Raw genomic sequence first — 23809 nt, forward strand, 5'->3', positions numbered from 1 at the left:
GTATCTGAATACTAGATCGTATATACCAGATACCGGTGTTCTTTGGTGGTTGGGTTTCAATTAACCACACATCTCCGTAATGGTCGAACTGAGACTATAAGACTATACTTCATTTACACTCATACATATCATCCTCTGAAGTATTATCTGAATTATAATTACCGGAGGCTAAACAGAAAAGAGAAAGTAAAAGGTAATGTTTAGATGACTAACGACCAGTTTAAACCGATTCGATACTGTGTCTATTAAAGGAGGTATGATGATTTCTTTTTGTCTTTAAAAACTCATTTTTTCAACCCCGTGGGTCAGTAGCTGGTGATATCAAAAAACTTTACTTATATAAGTTTTAGGCTCTTATTCAATAGTAGAAACTTTAAACGAATTCGATATTTTGCTTAATAAGAAAGTTATAGCGATATTTTATTTTTTCGAAAAAGTCCCCCCATTTCCACCCCCATGGTCCGATTTTAGCTGTTAACGAACTTGACCGAGATTTTGGGACGAGTTATTTTTAAGGAGCAATTTGAAAGTTATCGGCCCAAAATTACGGCAGTTATCGTGTGTCCACAAGAAAGTGACATATACAGAGTGATTCAAAGAAACGGGAAATTTAAAAAAATTAAATAACGTTAATGAAAAATTATTTTTAGAAAATGAATTTAATTTCATGTAATTGTTCAAATGTTGCCATTTCAGGATACATACATTTTAGTTTATTTTTTAAAGATGACATCTTCCAGGTGACCTCCTCTTCTACGTAAACACTCACGAAGTCTCTTCGTTAAATTGTTCACGGTTTGACGTAACATCTCGACTGGAATTTCCGCAATTGTTTCTCGGATCTTTGCCTTCAGTTCTTCGGTTGCAGCTGGTCTACTGTGGAACACTTTGCTTTTAAGGTGACCCCGCAAAAAGTAATCGCAAGCTGAGAGATCAGGCGATCTGGGAGGCCATCTAATGTCACCGTTTCGTGAAATGACACGTTGCCCAAACAATCGGCGTACAGCTGCCATCGATATTCGTGCAGTATGAGACGTTGCTCCGTCTTGTTGAAACCAGGCTGTGTTAAGAATCGGTGGAAATCTCTTTTGTTGTTCCACAACAAAGGTTTCAAGCACGGCTACGTAACGAGCCGATGTCACTGTAATCGCAACACCGTTGTCATCCTCAAAAAAATAAGGGCCTATAACACCGTAAGATGACATAGCAAACCACACGGTCACTTTCTGGCTGTGCAACGGACGCCGGTGTAGCTGCGTAGGATTTTCTTGTGCCCGGTATCTGAAATTTTGCTCGTTAACAAATCCACCGAGGTGGAAATGCGCTTTGTCTGACATCCATAGTTCGTGAACAAACTCTTCGTTATCGTTTATCTTCTGAAGCATGACATTACAGAATTGCGTTCGCACAATCTTTTTCATTGCCGAACCGGTTTCCTCAAAATTAGATATCCATGTTTTAATTGCACGTGCTGATGGAACACGGTCGTGCCGTCCCAGATTAAAATGACGGCGAAATTCTCTACGCGCACCCTCCACACCGTCATTGTTTTTGTAAAACGCTTTGATAGCAAATGCACGTTGCGCACCACTCCAAGGATCCATGACAACTAAATGGCAGGTTAGGTTAGAGAGGCTGGCGCCACTTATCAAGTGGTACCAATCGCCCACGGCTACCAACACAACTTTCAAAATTTCTCGTTTCTTTGAATCTTTCTGTATATAAACTTTTGAACTGACGGTGGTTTTGGGTCTGGGGGAATGTGAAACGGGAAGAAATATCGAAATTTTCCGGAAGTCGAATCATGGTAACCATTACAATAGGTAGCTTTCTTATGAAATCTACCGGAAATCAGTGAGAAATTGTTTCACTTAAAATGTAAGTTTCAAGTCAGAAATAGAGTACGCCACGTTTAAAAACAATAATTGCATTTTTTTTTTTTACGAGCGTACCTTACAAAACAGCAATTCCAATTATTATTTTTAACAGATGGTAAGTTAAAAATTTTTGAGGTGTTAGAAAAGTTTTGATTCTAATTGTGGGCGGTGGGCGAAAAAGTTTGAGAATCTACAAACTAGTTGGAATCTTAAAACGTAATGATTTTCGAAAAAAACAGATATCCTATTTTTGAAATGATCTACATATTTTCCCTTTTAATATAGATATTCTAGCTGCATTTGCCGGGAAAGTAATAATTTATCTTTTAGTTACCCAAGTTTTCTTTGGGCACAGTTTAGTTGTAGTAAATCTAAGATGATTAAGTACGTACTTGGTATAGAAATCTCTTTGTGAATACAAAGAGAAACGCTATTAATCTGCTGTGGTTTAACTTACTCAGAATAATGAACACACACACATATGTATATAAAACTAAGCCGGTAACAAGAAATTCATTCATTTTACGGGATAATGTGAGCAAAACGGTAATGTAATAGTACCCTGCATTTAAATAGCTTTTGAATTATTTTGTTTTATTACGTTGGTACACCTGTTAATCGGAATTCATTGACTGTGATCGATTACATATCTACATGTATATTCTCTATGCAGATTGACAAGTGTATTTCATAAAATTTACAGTTTTATTCAATAATTAATTCCAGTAAATTACACTGGAGAGGTATGATCATTTGTATTTTAATGAACAAATTTAATTCCTACATACGTCCGCTAATTTTAATAAATGACAATATATTTCAATGAATGTCTCATCATTTATTATCAGATCTAACGACTTATTTATTTTTGCATTTATAAAAAATTGGATTAATTTTTATTCGTACTGGTCTTCTCTCATTGATAACTTTGATGTTGGTGGTAGTAAAATGGTATTGTTTTACAATCGTAAAGTTCTAGGTTTGAATATACAGGCGTCTCACAAAAAAATATTAATGTACGCCTATTAAATTACATATATACACATGTTCTTTAAATGGAAAGGACAAAAAGTTTCATTTCATTAATAAATTATGATATTTTTGTCGTATTTTTACTTCCTTGTAGAAAGTAAAGGAAGTATTGTGATCGCGAAAAATTTCGGTTTTCAGATTTTAACGGAAATATCCAATTTGACCGTCTTTGAATCCATTTTGACTAGTTTCGGTGTGACGTCTGTACGTACGTATGTATGTATCTCGCATAACTCAAGGAGGATGTTGAAATTTTTGATTTAGGACTGTTGTAACATCTAGTTGTGCACCTTCCCTTTTGATTGCAATCGACTGGACCGCCGCTTGTGAGTGGCCAATTGTCTCCTTGACCTCTAAGTTCCTGGATGGCCCGGTCTCTGCCTCCCTCCCTAGATCAGGACAGTAAAATATTAGATGTTCATTTTGACTTGACCTCCCCGCAGACGCACAGCTCATCAGCTGACAGGCAAAACCGAAACAGATATTGGTTCAAATTAACATTGTTGTTGAGCACCTGGGCACCCGTTACCCTCAAAAACGAACTCGAGGCATACCATCCCCCCAAATCCTGTATAGATTTATACAAGGATCTTCCCTTAGTCGTGGTGTCTCATTCCAGCTGCCATGCTTCCATCGTAAGGTTCTGCAGCCTCTTCCGCAGGCGGGAGATGGGCAACTGAACGAAATTTAGGTCCGGTACATTAACTTAAATTTCGTTTCATCGGTTTTCATCATTCAAAAAAAAATATTTTTGCCCAACATGTAATCGATTTTGGACGCCTAATAATCTTATTCCGAGAAGCCGCCCGCTAGGGTAACCCGCCTGGAAGGCGTGCGTACGGCACGCAACTGCAGCTAGTAGAAATATAATACAGAGTTATCATAAAAGAATGATGCGGTTTTGAATATGGTTTAAATTAAAACAGAATTACAGTTTATGTTTTTTATTTTTCAAATTTGTCGTCTCAATCATTGTTTTACATAATTAATAAATTTCAATATGTACGCCCTTAGTCGCTCGACAAATGTCTAAACGATACTCAACTTCTCTCCAAACATTAGTTAACATTTCTTCGTTAACGGTTGTCATTGATTCATTAATCCTGTTTTTTAAACGGTTTAGGTCGGTAATTTTTCATTTATAAACAACGCTTTTGATGTGCCTCCGCAAGTAAAAATCGCAAGGTGTCAGGTCTGGACTCCTTGGAGGCCAAAGTACGGGTCCTTGCCGGCCTATCCATCTATCTCCAAATTTTTCGTTCCAAGCGTCCGTGACCGAAGCATTGAAGTGCGGGGGAGTACCATCTTGTTGGAAATGAAGACGATGAATGTTTTCGAGTTCATCCGGCTGAGGAAAGCAATAATCGGTTAATATGGAAAGATACACGACTCCTTTAATTGTTTTTTCGGCAAAGAAGAAAGGCCCTATTACAGGATTTTTCATCACACCGCACCAAACATTAACTTTAGGCGAATCGCGTTGTTTCTCAATAATTGCGTGTGGGTTTTCAGATCCCCTATATTCGTGAATTGTGTCTGTTAATGCATCCATTCACATGGAATGTAGCTTCGTCTCTAAAAATTATATCGTCTAAAAATGATTCATTTTCACTTATTCTGTCCGACATTTCAACAGCGAAATTGTAACGTTTTACACCATCATCAGGTTTCAATTTCTGCAGTATCTGGATTTTATAAGCGTGTAATTTCAGTTTTTTACGTAAAACTTTGTGAACTGTTGATTTTGGAATACCTAATTAGAAGCTTCGACGGGGGTTGGACTTCCCAGGACTTCTAATTGCCGATCGTCTAATTAGTTCAACCGTTTCGTCCGGTACACTTGGTCTGCCAGTTGATTTGTGTTTTTTAACCGATCCGGTTTCTTCGAATCGTTTGAACCGACGTGTTATATTATATTTATGTGGTGAATCTCTTCCGAATTCACGTCGTAACGCACTTTGAACTAAAATTACGGATTTTAATTCGGCCATCAATAAAACACACTTTGCTTTGTCTTTATACGAGAACATAGTAACTCGCTAAACTCACCGCAACAACAATACAAGAACTGACGTTGTGGTTACAACTGCTGATAAACAAACTTTTGGATTGGTGGCTTTCAGGGATATCAGTATAACATCTAGAAATTTCTCTACAATCTTCCTGTGAATTACTGAAACCGCACAATTCTTTTATGATAACCCTGTATAATAGAAATGTAATATATAAATCACGTTAGGAATGGAGAGATATTGTATGGGCCGTGATTAAGTAAAGGAATTATTTGAGTATTTGTCTGGATTGATCAAGGGAAACTATGGTTAAACCTTGAGTTGAGCAGCGTCACAAAATACTACACACAATTCGTTGTAAAATTAAAAAAAAAAAAATCGAATTAAATTCCACAGTAATTATTTATTAATATATAAACATATGAATTATTAGTAAAGTAAACGTATAAGATATTAAATATAAAATAGAATATAAAAAGTAAAAGAATAGTCGGTTTAATATTGGAGGCACAAGTAGAAGGAAAAAATTGTGCAGGCAGCCAATGTTTGAAATATGTAAAATAAATTGATGATGTAGGATGTAGGGGGTATACCAAAATGAAACGACTGGCACTAGATTGCTAATCTTGGAGAGCTGCATCAAACCAGTCAAATGACTGAATACAAAAAAAAATTAAATATAAAAAGTAACTTACAATTTAATTTTATGTCTTGACGACCGAATAATATAAAGGTAACAATTTTTAATTTAAATATGTTTTTATATTTATGAATTAACATGTTATGGGAAGTCCCTGATGATGGAGTAACGGTACCGAAAATACTCGGATATATATATATATATATATATATATATATATATATATATATATATATATATATATTTAAAATTGTCAGTAAGTGAAACTTTAATTTATACAATAAAAAATAAACTACTGCTAATGAAATGACGTGTAATGAGTGAAATGTAACATTTTCATCATATTGAAACAAAGTACGTTATTTTCAAATAAAATAAATTACCTCTTAATTATTCAGCTGCCAAATTTGAACTACGCATCTTATTTGACTGAAAATATAAATTATAAATAGTGCTGTCACTGTGTGGGGAAAAATACTAACTCGATCGAAAATGTATATTCCGCAAAATTAGAAAAAAAGGTTTTATTTTTTGATCGTACTTCTTTTATATTAATTGAGTAATTTTCTAATATTTTGAAATATAATTCTTAATATGTTTTTTTTTAAAATTATTATTTATACTTAATTTATATTATTTTGTTTTAATTTCAGATTGGATGTTCACATGACCGTTATAAAACCAATAAATGTGAAGTTAAATGTCTCGATCATTATACATATGTAATTTATTACTACAGAATATTACATTACCCCCTGAGTAAGTAGTAACAGATATAATTAAATAAAAATAAATATATTATAACACGATCAAGTTAATATTAATTGTATGAAAAATATGTGAACTAAACAATTATAAACTACTTGGTTGATTCAATTGTCCTACGGTTACAAATATAGATGGGTTTTACATACAGGGTGATTCAGGAGGATAGGGTAATACTTTGACAACTAATTCTAGAGGCTAAAAATAAGAAAAAAAGTTCATATAAACATAGGTCCGAAAACGCTTCCTTAACGAGTTATACAGAGTGAAAGATTTCGCCCGAGTTTCAGTTCCTCCGGGTAAATTAAGCTTTCTGAAAATCTGGGAAGGTCAATTAAGGGGCAAATTTAATTGTTTCTAATGGCTTTTGTGCTGAGAAATCGAAAAAAATGGTCCCAGAACTGTATCTATCTTAGTTTCTAAGATATCCCATGTAAAACTACAAAAATAGGGTCAAAAAGCACATTTTTTTAGGTTTGACGTACAATAACGTTGTTAAATTGACAATAAATCATATATTTTTTAAACATAAATTATAGAGAATTTAATTATAAGAAGATTGATGTAAATAATGTCAACAGAAAACAAATAAAATTTTAAGCATGTCGACTCTTATTAACAACAAAACCAACGAAAACTTTGTAACATGTAATGTTACAAAAAAGAAAACAGATGTGTCTAATAGGTACAATAATTTTAGACCTACGGAAAACAAGTTGGCAAACTGATTTCATTCATCACAATTTGTTTAAATACTACTCATTGTTGTCAGTTAATTGTGGTATTGTGTTAAATAACCTTTCGCTAATTATAAGAAGATTGATGTAAATAATGTCGCTCCCCAGATTTCTCGTGTCACGTAACAATTGCTCCTCCGAGATAAGGGCGTCGACGTCCTTTATCAGCAAATGGACCCGCCGAACGTCCCTATCTGTTGTTTTTTTTGTATTAGAAAAAATTAAAATATTTATTTTTGTTTTTACAAAAGATGTTCAGATTGCTGTGCTTTCCAACACAGCGATGCACATTTGCGTTCTAATGTCCATAATGAGATTCACTTGACGCATAACGTTGTTAATGCCGTAGATATTTCTATTAAATATTCTCATTCACTTCATCGATAGAATGGGATATCGATTCATGAATATCTGTTAAATAACCCCAGAGGAAAAGGGTCATTTTTACTACGACTTTTTTGACGTTTTTACTACGAGAGAGAGAGAGAGAGAAAAAGATGAAGAGGGAGAGAGTGTAACAGAGACATATTGAGAAAGAGAGGGGGGAGAGTGGCAGAGAGAGAGAGAGAGAAAGTGAGAGAGATACAGACATGAGAGAGAGAACGATTTAATTTTTACAATGTAAAAAAATATATGAAATATATAGTATTTTATTTTTATATTACATTACAAAAAAAAAATTAACAAGTGAAATATATTATAACAATCTTTCACTTTCTAAAATGAATAGATTTTCAACATTAAAATGAGACAAAAAATAATTCTTGTATCTTTACATTGTAAAACAATAAAATAACTTCAAATTTTAAAATATAACTAATAGTAAAATTAAAAAAAAGCATAGGTCCGAAAACGCTTCCTTAACGAGTTATACAGAGTGAAAGATTTCGCCCGAGTTTCAGTTCCTCCGGGTAAATTAAGCTTTCTGAAAATCTGGGAAGGTCAATTAAGGGGTAAATTTAATTGTTTCTAATGGCTTTTGTGCTGAGAAATCGAAAAAAATGGTCCCACAACTGTATCTCTTTTAGTTTCTAAGATATCCCATGTAAAACGCCAAAAATAGGGTCAAAAACACATTTTTTTACGTATGACGTACAATAACGTTGTTAAATTGGCAATAAATCATACATTTTTTAAACATAAATTGTAGAGAATTTAATTATAAGAAGATTAATGTAAATAATGTCAACAGAAAACAAATAAAATTTTAAACATGTCGACTTTTATTAACAATAAAACAGATTGAAACAATTTTTTCGTTATGTACAGTAGAAAATAACTGGAGGAAGAAAGAATACTAACTGCTTTTTTTATAATAATGATAAAATGCTGCTTACAAGTAGTATATCATGTGGTTTAATAACTTTCAAAAACGCTACCGTTGTGTTCAATGCACTTTTCAACGCGTTGTAATAGATTTTGTGTTGCCAGTCTAACGGTATCTTTCCGTTTCTTGATTATAGCTGCAGCGTTGAGAATGCGAGCGATCAGTTCATCGCGTGTGTCTACCTTTTACTTGTAAACCTCATTTTTCAAACATCCCCACAAACAATAATCCAACGGAGTGAGGTCTGGGGATCTCGGTGGCCAATTAACCGGCCCTCCACGTCCTATCCATTTACCAGCAAACCTTTCATCAATACATTGTCTTACTTCATTAGTGAAATGTGTAGAAGCTCCATCAAGTCGGTAATACATTTCAATTCGTTTTGCTAAGGGGATATTTTCTAGCAATAATTTTATGCACTGTAAAATGAATACAAAATTACACTTTATAACAGTTTTATGAAATTTTTACGATAAGAATTCGACGTAATACTGCAAACACGATTGATCAGCGAAAGGTTATTTAAGACATTACCACAATTAACTGACAACAATGAGTAGTATTAAACTGTGGTTAATTATTTGTTACAGCATTTATTTTTAAAGAAATTACAGTTTTTTTTTTATAGTATATGTTCCACGTCGTCTTATCTGTCAAAAATAAAAACCAATTAATTGAGGTAAAAAAACCTGTTTTTTTTTTTTTTTGATGAAGTACTTTTTTAAATGTGTAATAAATACGTAAAACCTTTAAATATAATTTATACAGAATTTAATTCTGAACAAAGTGGTGTAAGATAAAATGAATAAAACAAAGAAAGTTGAAAAAATTTGAATTTTATTTAAAAACAGTACGTTACTGCATTTGTTAGAAAATTATTTATTTAATTTAAATAAAAACAAAATTCTTTTTTGTGATGTGAAAATTTTGTACAAACATAATTTACTGTTAAAAAATAAAAACTGGAAATTTTGCGACAATTGTGAAATGGAAATAAATAAAGAATACTGGCATAAGAATTAATTTTTTATTTATGAAAGAAATATAATAAAGTATTTTAAACATTATTTTCGTAAAGTATTTAAATTTTAAATACCACTGTTGACAAAGTTACTGTTATTGATATTTAAAATTTAAATGCCCTCTGGTCTTTCAAATACGTTTTTAATCTTTCATTCTAATATGATCAGCGGACATTTAAATTTTAAAATATTTTTTTCTTTTTCTTTCTTATTTTTAAAATATTATTTTATTTAATTCTTTTTTTTTTTTTTTTTTTTTTTCTTTTAATTATTTATTTTTTTAATTTAATTTAATTTAATTTTTTTATTTATTTATTTATTTTTTATTTAATTTAATTGTATTTTAATTTACTGTATTAATTATTAGGTAGATTTCATAAGAAAGCTTTCTATTATAATGTATACCATGATTCGACTTCCAGAATATTTCGACATATCTTCGCGTTTCACATCCCTTAGACCCCAAAACCACCGTCAGTTCAAAAGTTTATATATATATATATATATCACTTCCTTTTGGACACGATAACTGCCGTAATTTTCTGCCAATCACTTTCAAATTGATACATAAAATATAACGATCCAAAATCTCGATCGAGTTCGTTAATGGGCAAAATCGGATGAAAATTAGGGGACTTTTTCGAAAAAAAAAAATATCGCTATAACTTTCTTATTAAGTAAAATATCGAATTCGGTTAAAATTTCTACTATTCTTTGGATAAGAGCCTAAAACTTATTTAAGTAATTTTTTTGATATCACCAACCAACCATTGGCCCAGGGGGTGAAAAAAATTGGGTTTGAAAGACAAAAAAATAATCATACCTTCCTTAATAGGCAAAGTATCAAATCGGTTTAAAGTGGTCGTTAGTCTTCTAAACATTACATAAATAATTTTTGATTTGACCAACCCTTACGGCAAGGGATGACCAAAATGTGGCTAGAAATCAAAAAGATGGGCTTGTCGTATGTTAAACATATGAAACTTTTCACATGCAACCATTATCGTATTGAGTAAATTAAAAATTTTTCTTAACTTTAAGGTGGAAATATTTTTTATCCCTTACTTAACACCGGTTAAATCTACCTCTGCCTTCCAGCGTGCCGAAAGGGATTCATTTTTTTTTAAATTTTACTATTACTTATATTTTAAAATTTGAAGTTATTTGATTGTTTTACAATGTAAAGATACAAGAATTATTTTTTGTCTCATTTTAATGTTGAAAATCTATTCATTTTAGAAAGTGAAAGATTGTTATAATATATTTCAGTTGTTAATTTTTTTTTTGTAATGTAATATACAAATAAAATACTATATTTCATATATTTTTTACATTGTAAAAATTAAATCGTTCTCTCTCTCATGTCTGTATCTCTCTCACTTTCTCTCTCTCTGTCACTCTCCCCCCTCTCTTTCTCAATATGTCTCGTGTCACACTCTCTCTCTCTTCATCTTTTTCTCTTTCTCTCTCTCGTAGTAAAAACGTCAAAAAAGTCGTAGTAAAAATGACCCTTTTCCTCTGGGGTTATTTAACAGATATTCATGAATCGATATCCCATTCTATCGATGAAGTGAATGAGAATATTTAATAGAAATATCTACGGCATTAACAACGTTATGCGTCAAGTGAATCTCATTATGGACATTAGAACGCAAATGTGCATCGCTGTGTTGGAAAGCACAGCAATCTGAACATCTTTTGTAAAAATAAAAATAAATATTTCAATTTTTTCTAATACAAAAAAAACAACAGATAGGGACGTTCGGCGGGTCCATTTGCTGATAAAGGACGTCGACGCCCTTACCTCGGAGGAGCAATTGTTACGTGACACGAGAAATCTGGGGGGCGACATTATTTACATCAATCTTCTTATAATTAGCGAAAGGTTATTTAACACATTACACAATTAACTGACAACAATGAGTAGTATTTAAACAAATTGTGATGAAAAAAATCAGTTTGCCAACTTGTTTTCCGTAGGTCTAAAATTATTGGAGCTATTAGACACATCTGTTTTCTTTTTTGTAACATTTTCTTCTAAGTTTTCGTTGGTTTTGTTGTTAATAAGAGTCGACATGTTTAAAATTTTATTTGTTTTCTGTTGACATTATTTACATCAATCTTCTTATAATTAAATTCTCTACAATTTATATTTAAGAAATATATGATTTATTGTCAATTTAACAACGTTATTGTACGTCAAACGTAAAAATATGTGTTTTTGACCCTATTTTTGGCGTTTTACATGAGATATTGTAGAAACTAAGAGAGATACAGTTCTGGGACCAACGTTTTTCGATTTCCCAGCTCAAAAACTATAAGAAACAATTGAATTTGCCCCTTAATTGAACTTCCCAGAATTTCAGAAAGCCTTAATTTACCCGGAGGAACTGAAACTCCGGCGAAATCTTTCACCCTGTATAACTCACTAACGAAGCGTTTTCGGACCTATGTTTATATGAAATTTTGTCTTATTTTTAGTCTCTAGAATGAATTGTAAAAGTATTGCCTTATCCTCCTGAATCACTCTGTATATCTGTTACAGTTGTTCATGTATTGATTATTAAGGTTTCTTGTTTTCTTTTATTTATTTATTGCCAGCAGCAAGTATATATTAAAATATAAAATAAAACATTCGGTGTAATACAAACATTGCAAATTAAAATAAAAAAATAGATTTATTGAATTTGTGTTTCAGGTAAAAAATTAGTTTTACAAACTTATTTTTAACAAATAATAAATAAATGTACAATTTTTAGAAGATTTTGATAAGAAAATAAAAAAATAATACAATTTTAAATTATAATTGTTAATTAATATTTAATAATCAGATATATAATATTCATGATTATTACCAACATAACATTCAGTCATTCTAAATACAGATCGCCCAGTCGATTGCAATTAAAAAGGGAGGTGCACAACTAAATCCTAAATACAAAATTTCAATATTCTATCAGCTAATCGTTTTTGAGATTATATAAAAGGTAAAAAAAATAGATTTTGGAAATAAAATTATTCTAATATACTATGATCATGATTAATGATTAAAAAAAAATCTGAAGTTATTAGTGAAATAAAATTTTATGTACTTTTCAGTTTTATTTTAAAATTTTTACAGTGGTTAATTTTTTTTTTGTCTTCAGTCATTTGACTGGTTTGATGTAGCTCTCCAAGATTCCCAATCTAGTGCTAGTCGTTTCATTTCGGTATATCCCCATATACATTCTAAATTCCTAACAATTTGTTTTACATATTCCAAACATTGCCCGCCTGCACAATTTTTTCCTTCTAGCTGTCCCTCCAATATTAAAGCGATTATTCCAGGATGCCTTAATATGTGGCCTATAAATCTGTTTTTTCTTTTAACTATATTTTTCCAAATGCTTCTTCCTTCATCTGTTTTCCGCAACATCTCTTCATTTGTCACTTTATCCATCCATCTGATTTTTAACATTCTCGTATAGCAGCACCACAATTCAAAAGCTTCTAATCTTTTCTTCTCAGGTACTCCGATCGTCCAAGTTTCACTTCAATATAAAGCTACGCTTCAAACACACACTTTCAAATATCTTTTCCTGACATTTAAATTAATTTTCGATGTAAACAAATTATATTTCTGACTGAAGACTTGTTTCGTCTGTGTTATTCAGTATTTTATATCGCTCCTGCTTCGTCCATCTTTAGTAATTCTACTTCCCAAATAACAAAATTCTTCTACCTTCATAATCTTTTCTCCACCTATTTTCACATTCTTTGTTATTTCTACTACATTTCATTACTTTCGTTTTGGTCTTGTTTATTTTCACGCGGTAGTTCTTGCGTAGGATTTCATCCATGCCATTCATTGTTCCTTCTAAAAACTTTTTACTCTCGGCTAGAATTACTATATCATCAGCAAATCGTAGCATCTTTAACCTTGTGCTGTTACTCCGGATCTAAATTGTTCTTTAACATCATTAACTGCTAGTTCCATGTAAAGATTAAAAAGTAACGGGTATAGGGAACATCCTTGTCGGATTCCATTTCTTTTTACGGCTTATTTCTTATGTTCTTCAATTATTACTGTTGCTGTTTGGTTCCTGTAAATGTTAGCAATTCTTCTATATCTGTATTTGAACCCTAATTTTTTTTAAATGCTGGTTACAATGTTTTTTTTTTAAATGGTTAAATACAGTGGTTAATAATTATTAATAAATCAATATATTTAAATTAATTAAAAAAAAATATATGTATATGAAGTCGGATTCGAACCGATGTGTCCATGGTTATAGATCCGACACGTTCTTACTTACACCACATAAGTACTTGAAAAACGTGAAACAAAATTAATATATAAACTAATATAAAATGCTGATACGGACACCACAAATAAATGTGATGCAATGTGGTGTCCACCACAATGCAATTGTGTAACTGTCCACTTCATTAAAGAATTGGAGGATCGTATCTCACTTTCAAATAAGATAAGTTTAAATGAAGTGCAGCAAAAAATTTGTATATGTAATTTAATATATGTTCAAGAAAGTCATGTGGTGTTCACATCAGTTTTTTTAGTTTTTTTTTCTTTTTAAATAAATGTATTTTATTGTTAACATTCCGACTCTGATATTAGGTTTTTAATATTTAAAAACTTTTTTTTTTGTTTTAATATGTTTGTTCCTGGCGATGATAACGCGAAAGCGTTTTTCACCCACAAAAAAACTCTACAGAAAATACTGTCTTTAATCATCGCATAGAAAGGCTGATGTGAAGGTCTTTGAATTGAATTTTCAACCGTACTTTCATTTAGAATAGTAATATTTTCAGCTGACTTGGTACTACGTTGACGGAATTACATAGTTGTCTTCACATTAGAAAAAATACCAGTTTTTTCTGGAACTTATTATTACTTCTGGAATAGTTATTATTAAATAAAGTTAATAGTTAGTTAATAGTTAGTAAGTTAATAGTTATTCTACGCGGTATTATTACCCAGTAATGTTGTAATGAATTTTTTTCACATGTGAAATGTAATGCCGTTAATGGATGAAATCTACAAATCTAATAGTAAAAAAATACCGCGAAATAAAAGTGATAACTCTTAATGGAACATCGCTGTAATAGTAAATAAAAGATTTACTTGCTCTTTCGTTTATTGACATCGTCAGAAATATAAGATAAAATTAAATTAAAATCACAATATGAAGTTACAATAGGGTTTTTTTTTTGTATTGCTAATCGTCTGAATATTAAAGTTAAAATAAATTATACATTGTTACAAATTAGATAAAATATACAGGGTGATTTTTTATTCCTGTTACCCAATTGTTAATGTCTGGTAATTTTTTTATAAGAAAGGGAAACTTTGTTTTGTGACACGAAGTTGGTACCGCTACTCAACCGGTATAGATGCGGCAGTGCGAGTTGATTCTCCTTGAACTGTGCAAACTTTTGTGCCGTTTCCGGTCGTGTTACGAACAGAATGTCTTTTACCGTAGAACAACGAGTTTTCATTCTTGAACAATATTTTGCTACGAAATCGTACGCGAATGTAAAAGAATCATTTCATATTAAATTTGTTGGTGTTCCTCCGCCAGAAAAAATATCAATTTCTAGGCTAGAAAACCGATTTCGAGAGACAGGTAGTGTTTGCGACAGAAAACGTAACGGTCGACAAACTCGCTTGACAGATGACGTTTTAGAGAATGTGAAAACAAGATCGCTCAATTCTCCACGGAAACGTTTACGAAAATTTTTCACGAAAGTCGGTTTGTCATATTTGAGTGTTCAGAAAGCCGCTAAAAAATTGAAATCGTATCCGTATCGCGTACTATTAGTCCAAGAGCTTCAGCCTCCAGATTTAAACAAGCGATTCCAATATTACCGTCGGTTTAGGTCTCTCGTAAACGATAACGGAATCGAATTTTTAAACACAGTGTTCTTTAGTGATGAAGCTTGGATCCATCTCGATGGTTATGTGAACAGTCAAAACTGTCGAATTTGGGCGGTTGAAAATCCTAACGCTTTACAAGACAAATCTTTGCATCCTGAAAAAATTGGTGTGTGCTGTGCGATATCTCATCATCGTATAGTCGGACCCGTATTCTTCGAATAGACAGTAAATGGTGAAGTATACAGGAATATTTTGCACCAATTTGTGTCCTTCCTGGAACCTCAAGAACGGTATTGCCGGTTTCAACAAGACGGCACTACATGCCACACGTCTCGAGAAACCTTGGATTTTCTGCAAGAGTTCTTTGATGAAGGAATAATAAACAAAGGACTTATGGCGTCCGAGGTCTCCAGACCTCATATCTCCTGACTACTTTTTCGGGAGCTGTATTAAGTTCGACGCCTTCAAAAACAATCCTCACACTATTGGTGAACTTAAAGTCAATGTTACAGACGAATATTTCCAATGCAACTCTTAAAATGGTTTCTGCTAATATGCTGAAAAGAGTCCGTGCATGTATAACCACAAGGGGTGGGCATTTTGAGCATATTCTTTAACAATTATGTAAGTAATAGCTTTTTATTAAATCTCTTTTGTAAGTTACAAATATATTTTTTATTCCATCTAAATTTCCCTTTCCTAAATTACATTTAAAATTGGGTAACAGGACTAAAAAATCAATCTGTATAATATCCCTATAAAAAACAGAATTTCTCTAAGAAATGTATTATTAAAAACTATTATTGGCGTAATTAATATATTATTGTTTTCCTATTTTTGTATTTACAGCTGTCAAACTGCAAGTACTGTTTGTTGTATCGGCCAGTGTTGTTTTGTTAACCGACAAAAAAGGGAATTATGGGATAATTGGTATTTTTGGTAAGATATTTATTGTTTTGCTATTATTATTTTTTATTTGATATAATAAAATAATGTTAAATTCATTTTATATCTGGTTAAAAAAAAAATAGAATAAATCTTAGAATGATTTTGGGAATTTTCAGGATGGTTTTTTTAAATAAAGGTTGTTTTTTTTGCAACGAAAAATATAATTGAGTTTGTCGTTCTAGAACAAAGAAAGATACTCAAGAACAAATAGAAATATCCAACTTTCATCAGGCAAACGTAACCGAATTCGTCCAAATGGATTAGATATATAACTAACTTTTCAACCAGGCTTCTTCGCTTCGCTCTGCTCTTTGGGGTGTAAAAGAAGAATCAAATTTTAAAAACTGATTTATTTATAGTAATCGTGTAAAAATACACAACTTTAACCACTAAATATTTTTAATTGAAATGAAAATAAAATAATATTTTATTTCACTTAACTTCTGATATTGAAATTTTTGATTTAGGACTGGTAACATCTAGTTATGCACATTCTCTTTCGATTGCAACAATCGTCTGGACCAAAAGTGTCTAAAAAAAGCCCAAAATCCAAAAAAAATTAGGATTTTGGACTTTTTCTTAACTGCAGTAATAAGCTGTCATTGAGAGATTTTCAACCATATATCATAAGTGGTTCCGACAAGGATGTTCCCTATCTCCGTTACTTTTTAGTCTTTACATGGAACTAGCAGTTAATGATGTTAAAGAACAATTTAGATTCGGAGTAACAGTACAAGGTGAAAAGATAAAGATGCTACGATTTGCTGATGATATAGTAATTCTAGACGAGAGTAAAAAGGATTTAGAAGAAACAATGAACGGCATAGATGAAGTCCTACGCAAGAACTATCGCGTGAAAATAAACAAGAACAAAATGAAAGTAATGAAATGTAGTAGAATTAATAACAAAGATGGACCACTGAATGTGAAAATAGGAGGAGAAAAGATTATGGAGGTAGAAGAATTTTGTTATTTGGGAAGTAGAATTACTAAAGATGGACGAAGCAGGAGCGATATAAAATGCCGAATAGCACAAGCTAAACGAGCCTTCAGTAAGTAATATAATTTGTTTACATCAAAAATTAATTTAAATGTCAGGAAAAGATTTTTGAAAGTGTATGTTTGGAGTGTTGCTTTATATGGAAGTGATACTTGGACGATCGGAGTATCTGAGAAGAAAAGATTAGAATCTTTTGAAATGCGGTGCTATAGGAGAATGTTAAAAATCAGATGGGTGGATAAAGTGACAAATGAAGAGGTATTGCGGCAAATAGATGAAGAAAGAAGCATTTGGAAAAATATAGTTAAAAGAAAAGACAGATTTATAGGCCACATACTAAGGCTTTAATATTGGAATAGTCGCTTTAATATTGGACGGACAGGTAGAAGGAAAAATTGTGTAGGCAGGCCACGTTTGGAATATGTAAAACAAATTGTTAGGGATGTAGGATGTAGAGGGTATGAAATGAAACGACTAGCACTAGATAGGGAATCTTGGAGAGCTGCATCAAACCAGTCAAATGACTGAAGACAAAAAAAAATCATAAGTGGTACTTATTTTCATTGGTTCCAGAGTTATAACCAAATTTAATTTTAATTAATGGAATATTTGGATCTTACAAGGGGAAGGCACAACGGTTCGAATCAGACTTTATCTCCTTTTTTTTAATTTAAATATTTTGATTTATTAATAATTGTTAACCTCTGATTGTAAAAAAAATTGTACAATAAATAATAATTGAATAATAATAATAAAAAAAAAAAAACATATGAAAAAATATCAGAAGTTATTAATAAAGTAAAATTTTATATCCTTTCATTTTCAAAAAATGTGTATATGTAATTAATTAGGCGTAGAAGGAAGTCATGTGGTGCCCACGACAGATTTTTTTAAAATGGAAAGTACATAAAATTCTATTTCACTAATAATTTCAGATTTTTTTTTATATATAATTTTTTTGTACTGTTATTATTTCTTGGTAAACTTTTTTTTTACAATCAGATAAATCAATATATTTAAATTAAAAAAAAAGGAGATAAAGTCTGATTCCAACCATGTGCCTTACCTTTCTAAGTTCCAAATGTTTCATTAATTAAAATTTTATTCGGCTATAATCCTGGAACCAATGAAAATAAGTACCACTTATGACAGACATATCGTTGAAAAGCTCTCAACGAGAGCTTATTACTGTAAGAAAAAATCTAAAATCCAAATTTTTTTCGGTATTTGGATTTTTGGATATTTTTGATCCAGTCGATTGCAATGAAAAGGGGTGGTGCCCAACTAGATTGGTTTGCTTGACCGTTCGGTCGCCCTAAAGTATAAGATCCAATGTCTGTGCCACAAACGGCTACTGAACCTCGGAACAGTTTAGCGACCAGTTTCCTAAAAAGCTCCCAGAGCTTACCTAACAGCGGACCGATATAAAATGCCTGAGCGGACTAAGCGCGGTGCCATACACCACCGGCTTACGTGTCCCAACCGATCATTTGTCATATATTTACTAAAATGAGTAGGCGTACCCCGTCAACTACTAAAAATATATATATGACATCCGTAAATTAAAATTTACTTTGTTTAGACAGCAATTCGCTGCCACGCCTAGCTCGCTGAATGCCAGCAAGTACCTGTCCACCATATTAAAGCGCTTGGAGCCTTAATTGGCAGGTAGTCAACCATATTTATCTCTCGGGGTTGGCTTCCGACAGCAGTGCGGTAGGAGTCTTTCCCTTAAACTACTGATGTCGAACTATATCGTAATTTGAATAGTAAAATATTACACTTTTCGCTGGGAATGTTTTTCAACTTTTTACCGGATATTTTTTTTTATAATGAATTTTTAAAAAATGCTTATTTTTTCAAAATTGTAACTTTTTTCTTTTAATTTTAGGTTCGCAATGGTACTGGTTTGTCTACTAATAGTGACGTCATTTATATCTTACCTAGCCGGTTCGTGCAAACGTAAAAGGCATCGTCTAATCAGAATTAGAAATACGTCAAGATCGGCGGGTTCAGCACCGACAGTCGCCGTTTGTGGACCAGAAGGAATTATACAGCCTCATTTGTTATATAACAAAAAGCATAATCAAAATCATCATACGGCTTTCATTTCGCATGAGTACGTATTTAAATGATATTTTATACATATTCCAAATATTTAATTAATTAAATTGCGTGGTTAAGGTTTTAGTAAAATGATATTCCTTGAATTAATATTTTGAACAGATTTTAAAAATTGCTACAATTAGTAAAAAGCTGACAACATAATTTTATGACGCTCTTGTCACGCGGATTTTTCCGATGCACGGCTTACACACATATATATACATAACTTAATTTAAAATATTTATAATTTTTATTTATTTAATTTAATGATTGTTACTAAATCGGGCGCGAATATCGTATTTCATTCGCGCGCGTGTAGCAGTACTAGCGGCCACTTTAAATACTTTTTTTACACTTCAGATATTATTCGTTTATTTAATTCCACCGTTCACCTGTGACGTCACAACATAATAGTCGACTACAACAGTAGCTAAGTGGGATGTGTGGTGCATAAGGGGAGAGGTGGTTTTGTTAAGACCCCACTTCGATAGGGAACAAATTTGTGGATCCAACGAGATGCTAATAGAAAAATACTGCGATGAAAATCACCAACTGTACTGCCTTCTACAACTTTCAAATTTATTACTTTTTTTAGTAACGAGGGTGGAATTTAGTAAAATTTCTTTTTTATAAGTTGTTTATTTATATTCAAAAAATTATTCGATTTAAACAAAAGACAGACAAACGACAAAATACAACGAAGATGGTGTTTACGGATGAAGAAAAGAAAGCAAGATCTGAACTGATGAAGGAATACTTGGCAGCTCGGAAGAGTAAAATAACACGCTTTTCTCAGAAAAGATCCAACTAAAATTGACTTAAGTGGTCCCATTTAGGCCGTAAAAGCATAATTAATTAATTAATTTATTTATTTTATAATTGTGCAACAGAACAGTTACAAAACCTTTGTATGCCACACAATATCACATAAAGTCACAAAAGAACACCCACATATAAATTAAAAATATAATATTCCAAACACAATAATAATAATAATAATAACAATTATGCAGTCGAATACAAAAAATAATTAGAACTTTAAAAACGGTAGCTACGGAGTGTTAATAAAACACATAGATGAAAACATCCAAAAACAAAAAGACAACATTACTAATACATTCCAAATAAAACAAGTTATAAGCAATAATCCTTAAAAAAAAACAACAATAATTTTAAAATCATGAAAGTGAGCATCACACCAAGGACAATGATCCATCGCCACGTAACCCTCTCAAATTTTTAATGAAGGTTACCTCATCTTCCCAAAAGCTTAGCTTATCCTGGAACTCCACTGAAACACTGGTACACCGCTCAATCGGAGACACGGTGGAACCAACCGGCGTCACAAACTGCCTAAAAGACCTCACTGACCTGGCCTGGTTCCGCAAGACAACATGATAACGCGCCGGAAGTCTGTTGTGCAGAGCTTTATAAAAGAAAACCAAGTCAAAGTACATTCTTCTATCAGATAACCTGGAAAGGCCTAATTGCCTCAACATATCCTCTCTATTAGCACCGACAAAACAATCTCCAAACTTAAAACGCATCCAGTTCAAGAACCTATCCTGAACACCCTCAACCAGATCAGAGGCAAAACGTCGTGTACTATTCCACACCACGGTCGAGTACTCCAAGCGACTCCTCACCAAAGACTTGTACAGCAGGTTACAAGTGGAAATATTGCTAAACCGTCCACAAATCCAAAGGACAAGACCAAGGTCCCGGCGTGCTTTACTGACAATCCGAGCAACATATTCGTGAAAATACAACTTCGCGTCAAATAAAACCCCGAGGTCCTCAACCAATGTCTCAGCGACAATAACGTGCGTACCAATCCTATAGCTGAAAACAGAGCTCGACGTCTTACGAGACAAAGTCAAATGTTTGGTCTTCCGAAAATTCAAGGGCATACAATTGCGGTCAGCCGCAATAATAATAATAATAATTCAAAACATTATAAAAAAAAAAAAATGCAACTAAAATCACCCCTTATACTGCCTTCTATAACTATTCAAAATTAAAACCATTTATAGGGGTGGGCGTGAAATTTAGCAAAAAACGTTTTGAAAAAGTTGTTTACTTTTTTTTTGTTTTCCGTAGCGGGAGGAAAAAGCTCTGCCTGCCGCCGTCAGGCCCGTACTGACGGCAATGCGAGGTTCTTACCCGCTAAAAAATCTCCCCTCTTACCATGCAGGGGTCGGATCTAAACCATATGATATGTAGACAGCCGGTATCACCCGGGCACTGTGCTATCCGAATCTAGATGACCAGAAGGTGTTCCCAGGGGGCGATCGACGAACGAGAACTCTGAGGAGCCCCCGCCGGCCACACCTAGAAGCTTACCTCCTCCTTGATCACCCGTCATCGAACTCCATATTCCCTCAGACTGTCATCGCCTCATCGGCCTTCCCTTCTATCATTGATGTGATCGTACTCGTGACACATTCCCATTCGTCGCTATTTCTGAGCGTCGATTATATCGTTGGCTCTCTCCACACCCTGCCCCTCAAACACTACTCTTAAGTCGCGCCATCTTCTTCTTTTTTCCTCTTTAGCCTCCGGTAATTACCTTTCAGATAATACTTCAGAGGATGATATGTATGAGTGTAAATGAAGTGTAATCTTGTACTGTCTCAGTTCGACCGTTCCTGAGATGTGTGGTTAATTGAAACCCAACCACCAAAGAACACCGGTATCCACGATCTAATATTCAAATCCGTGTAAAAATAACTGACTTTACTAGGAATTGAACGCTGGAATTCTCGATTTCCAAATCAGCCGATTTGGGAAGACACGTTCACCACTAGACCAACCAGGTGGGTTTCATTTTATTTGCGAGACTCTTATCGTACGGTTTATAATTTTATTTTATTTTTTTTGGATATTTTGCGGTTTGTTAGTTTATTATTATTTTTTTTTTTATGAATTACTGATTGTTATTTTATGGATTTATTATTAAAATTTATTGCCTTTAGAACAAACAAATTGAATTTCACGGCCAATTTTTTTTTTGTTGATAGTCATATCATTCACTTCATAAGATATTTTTCCTTTTTTAATAAAACTAGTATAATGACTTTTACGAATCGAAGTAGTGTGATGTAATATTTAACATTACTTTGTAAGTAAACCCTCGTTTTTTATTGTATCCGTAGACACGCTTTTTATATTATTATTATTAGATGAACTTTTTTTATTTCTCCATCGATTAGTTATAAAGTTCTAATTTTAGAATAAAAGTTTTACCTAAAGAATTCATTTCTGTTTCATGTAACAAATCTTTGTTGTTACATTTTCAATAATTTGCTACTGTCCGTGTTTTATATCTTTTATTAATTGATACTCTTGTAAACTAATACTTTTATTATTTTTTTTAAATGAAGTGATTGGAATTAACAGAATTGTTTCATCTGCAGTAGTTTCATTTACTATTTAAAAAAACTGTAGTATATTTTCTTTTAAACTTTATTATTTTAAATACATTATCAAGTTTTTATACGCTATCTAGTACTATCAGGTACTGCTACCTAGCGGCCAGATTCGTAAAGCCACCTATTTGAGAAAAAAGTGACATATTCGAGTCCTGCGAGTCATCAAATGGATGAAAAAAAACGTTGTCTAACAAAATTCGAGGTATTTTATAAAAGTATTCTTTATTACGAATCTACATGAACTGAAATATAATGTTTTCACGCTTGTTTTTACAATTTATTTCAATTTTCATTTCAGTTTTAGGTTAGATTATGTTTAAAACTGTATACGTAGTTAGTTGACTTCGCCATGCTGTCCAATTCTGCGGCCGTAGGATATTGAAATTTTAAATTTAGGACTGTTGTAACATCTACTTGTGCACCTCCCTCCCTTTTGATTGCAATCGAATTTACAAAAAATGACCAAAAAAGCTCAAAATCCAAAAAATTTGGTTTTTGGAGTTGTTTTTATCTGCCGTAATCAGCCCTCATTGAGAGTTTTTCAACGATACATCATAAGTCGTACTTATTTTCATTGGTTCCACAGTTATAACCGAATAAAATTTTAATTAAGGAAATAGTTAGATCTTACAAGGGGAAGACACATCGGATCGAATTCGCTTCATTTCCGTTTTTTTCTTTTTTTCTAATTTAAATATATTGATTTATTAATAATTATTAACTTGTAATTATAAAAAATATTTTTCAATAAAGAATAATTCAATAATAACAATAAAAAAAAAAAAAGAAAAATCATAAGTTATTAGTGAAATAAAATTTTATGTACTTATCATTTAAAAAGGTAGACAAATGTGAAGCATACAGAACAAGCAATCAGAACAAGATTTAATAGGATTAAAGAAAAGTGTTCAAAGTGGAAAGAGAAATGAAAATGTGTAAAATAAACGGAGCATACAGGAAAGTTAAGGAAAATTTTGTGGTACATACATTAAAATCTAATAATGTGTTAAACAAAGATGGTACACTGATTTATATTA

The 23809-nt window shown here is 32.3% G+C and overlaps 1 protein-coding gene across 4 annotated transcripts in view; it reads left to right on the forward strand.

Annotated features, from left to right (window-relative positions):
- The window catches only part of LOC142333723 (uncharacterized), a 63670-nt gene that overhangs the window by 24145 nt on the left and 15716 nt on the right, over nucleotides 1-23809 (forward strand). For 3 of the 4 annotated variants that reach the window (XM_075381166.1, XM_075381167.1, XM_075381168.1), the window contains 3 exons: nucleotides 6215-6320; nucleotides 16137-16226; nucleotides 19127-19354. In XM_075381166.1, coding sequence (XP_075237281.1) covers nucleotides 6262-6320; nucleotides 16137-16226; nucleotides 19127-19354 — 377 coding nt within the window. In that variant the 5' untranslated portion in view covers nucleotides 6215-6261. The remainder of the gene's footprint in view (nucleotides 1-6214; nucleotides 6321-16136; nucleotides 16227-19126; nucleotides 19355-23809) is intronic. The other variant, XM_075381169.1, reaches the window with a different exon arrangement.

This window comes from Lycorma delicatula, chromosome 13 (assembly GCF_047948215.1).
Source record: "Lycorma delicatula isolate Av1 chromosome 13, ASM4794821v1, whole genome shotgun sequence".
Classification (NCBI taxonomy): domain Eukaryota; kingdom Metazoa; phylum Arthropoda; class Insecta; order Hemiptera; family Fulgoridae; genus Lycorma; species Lycorma delicatula.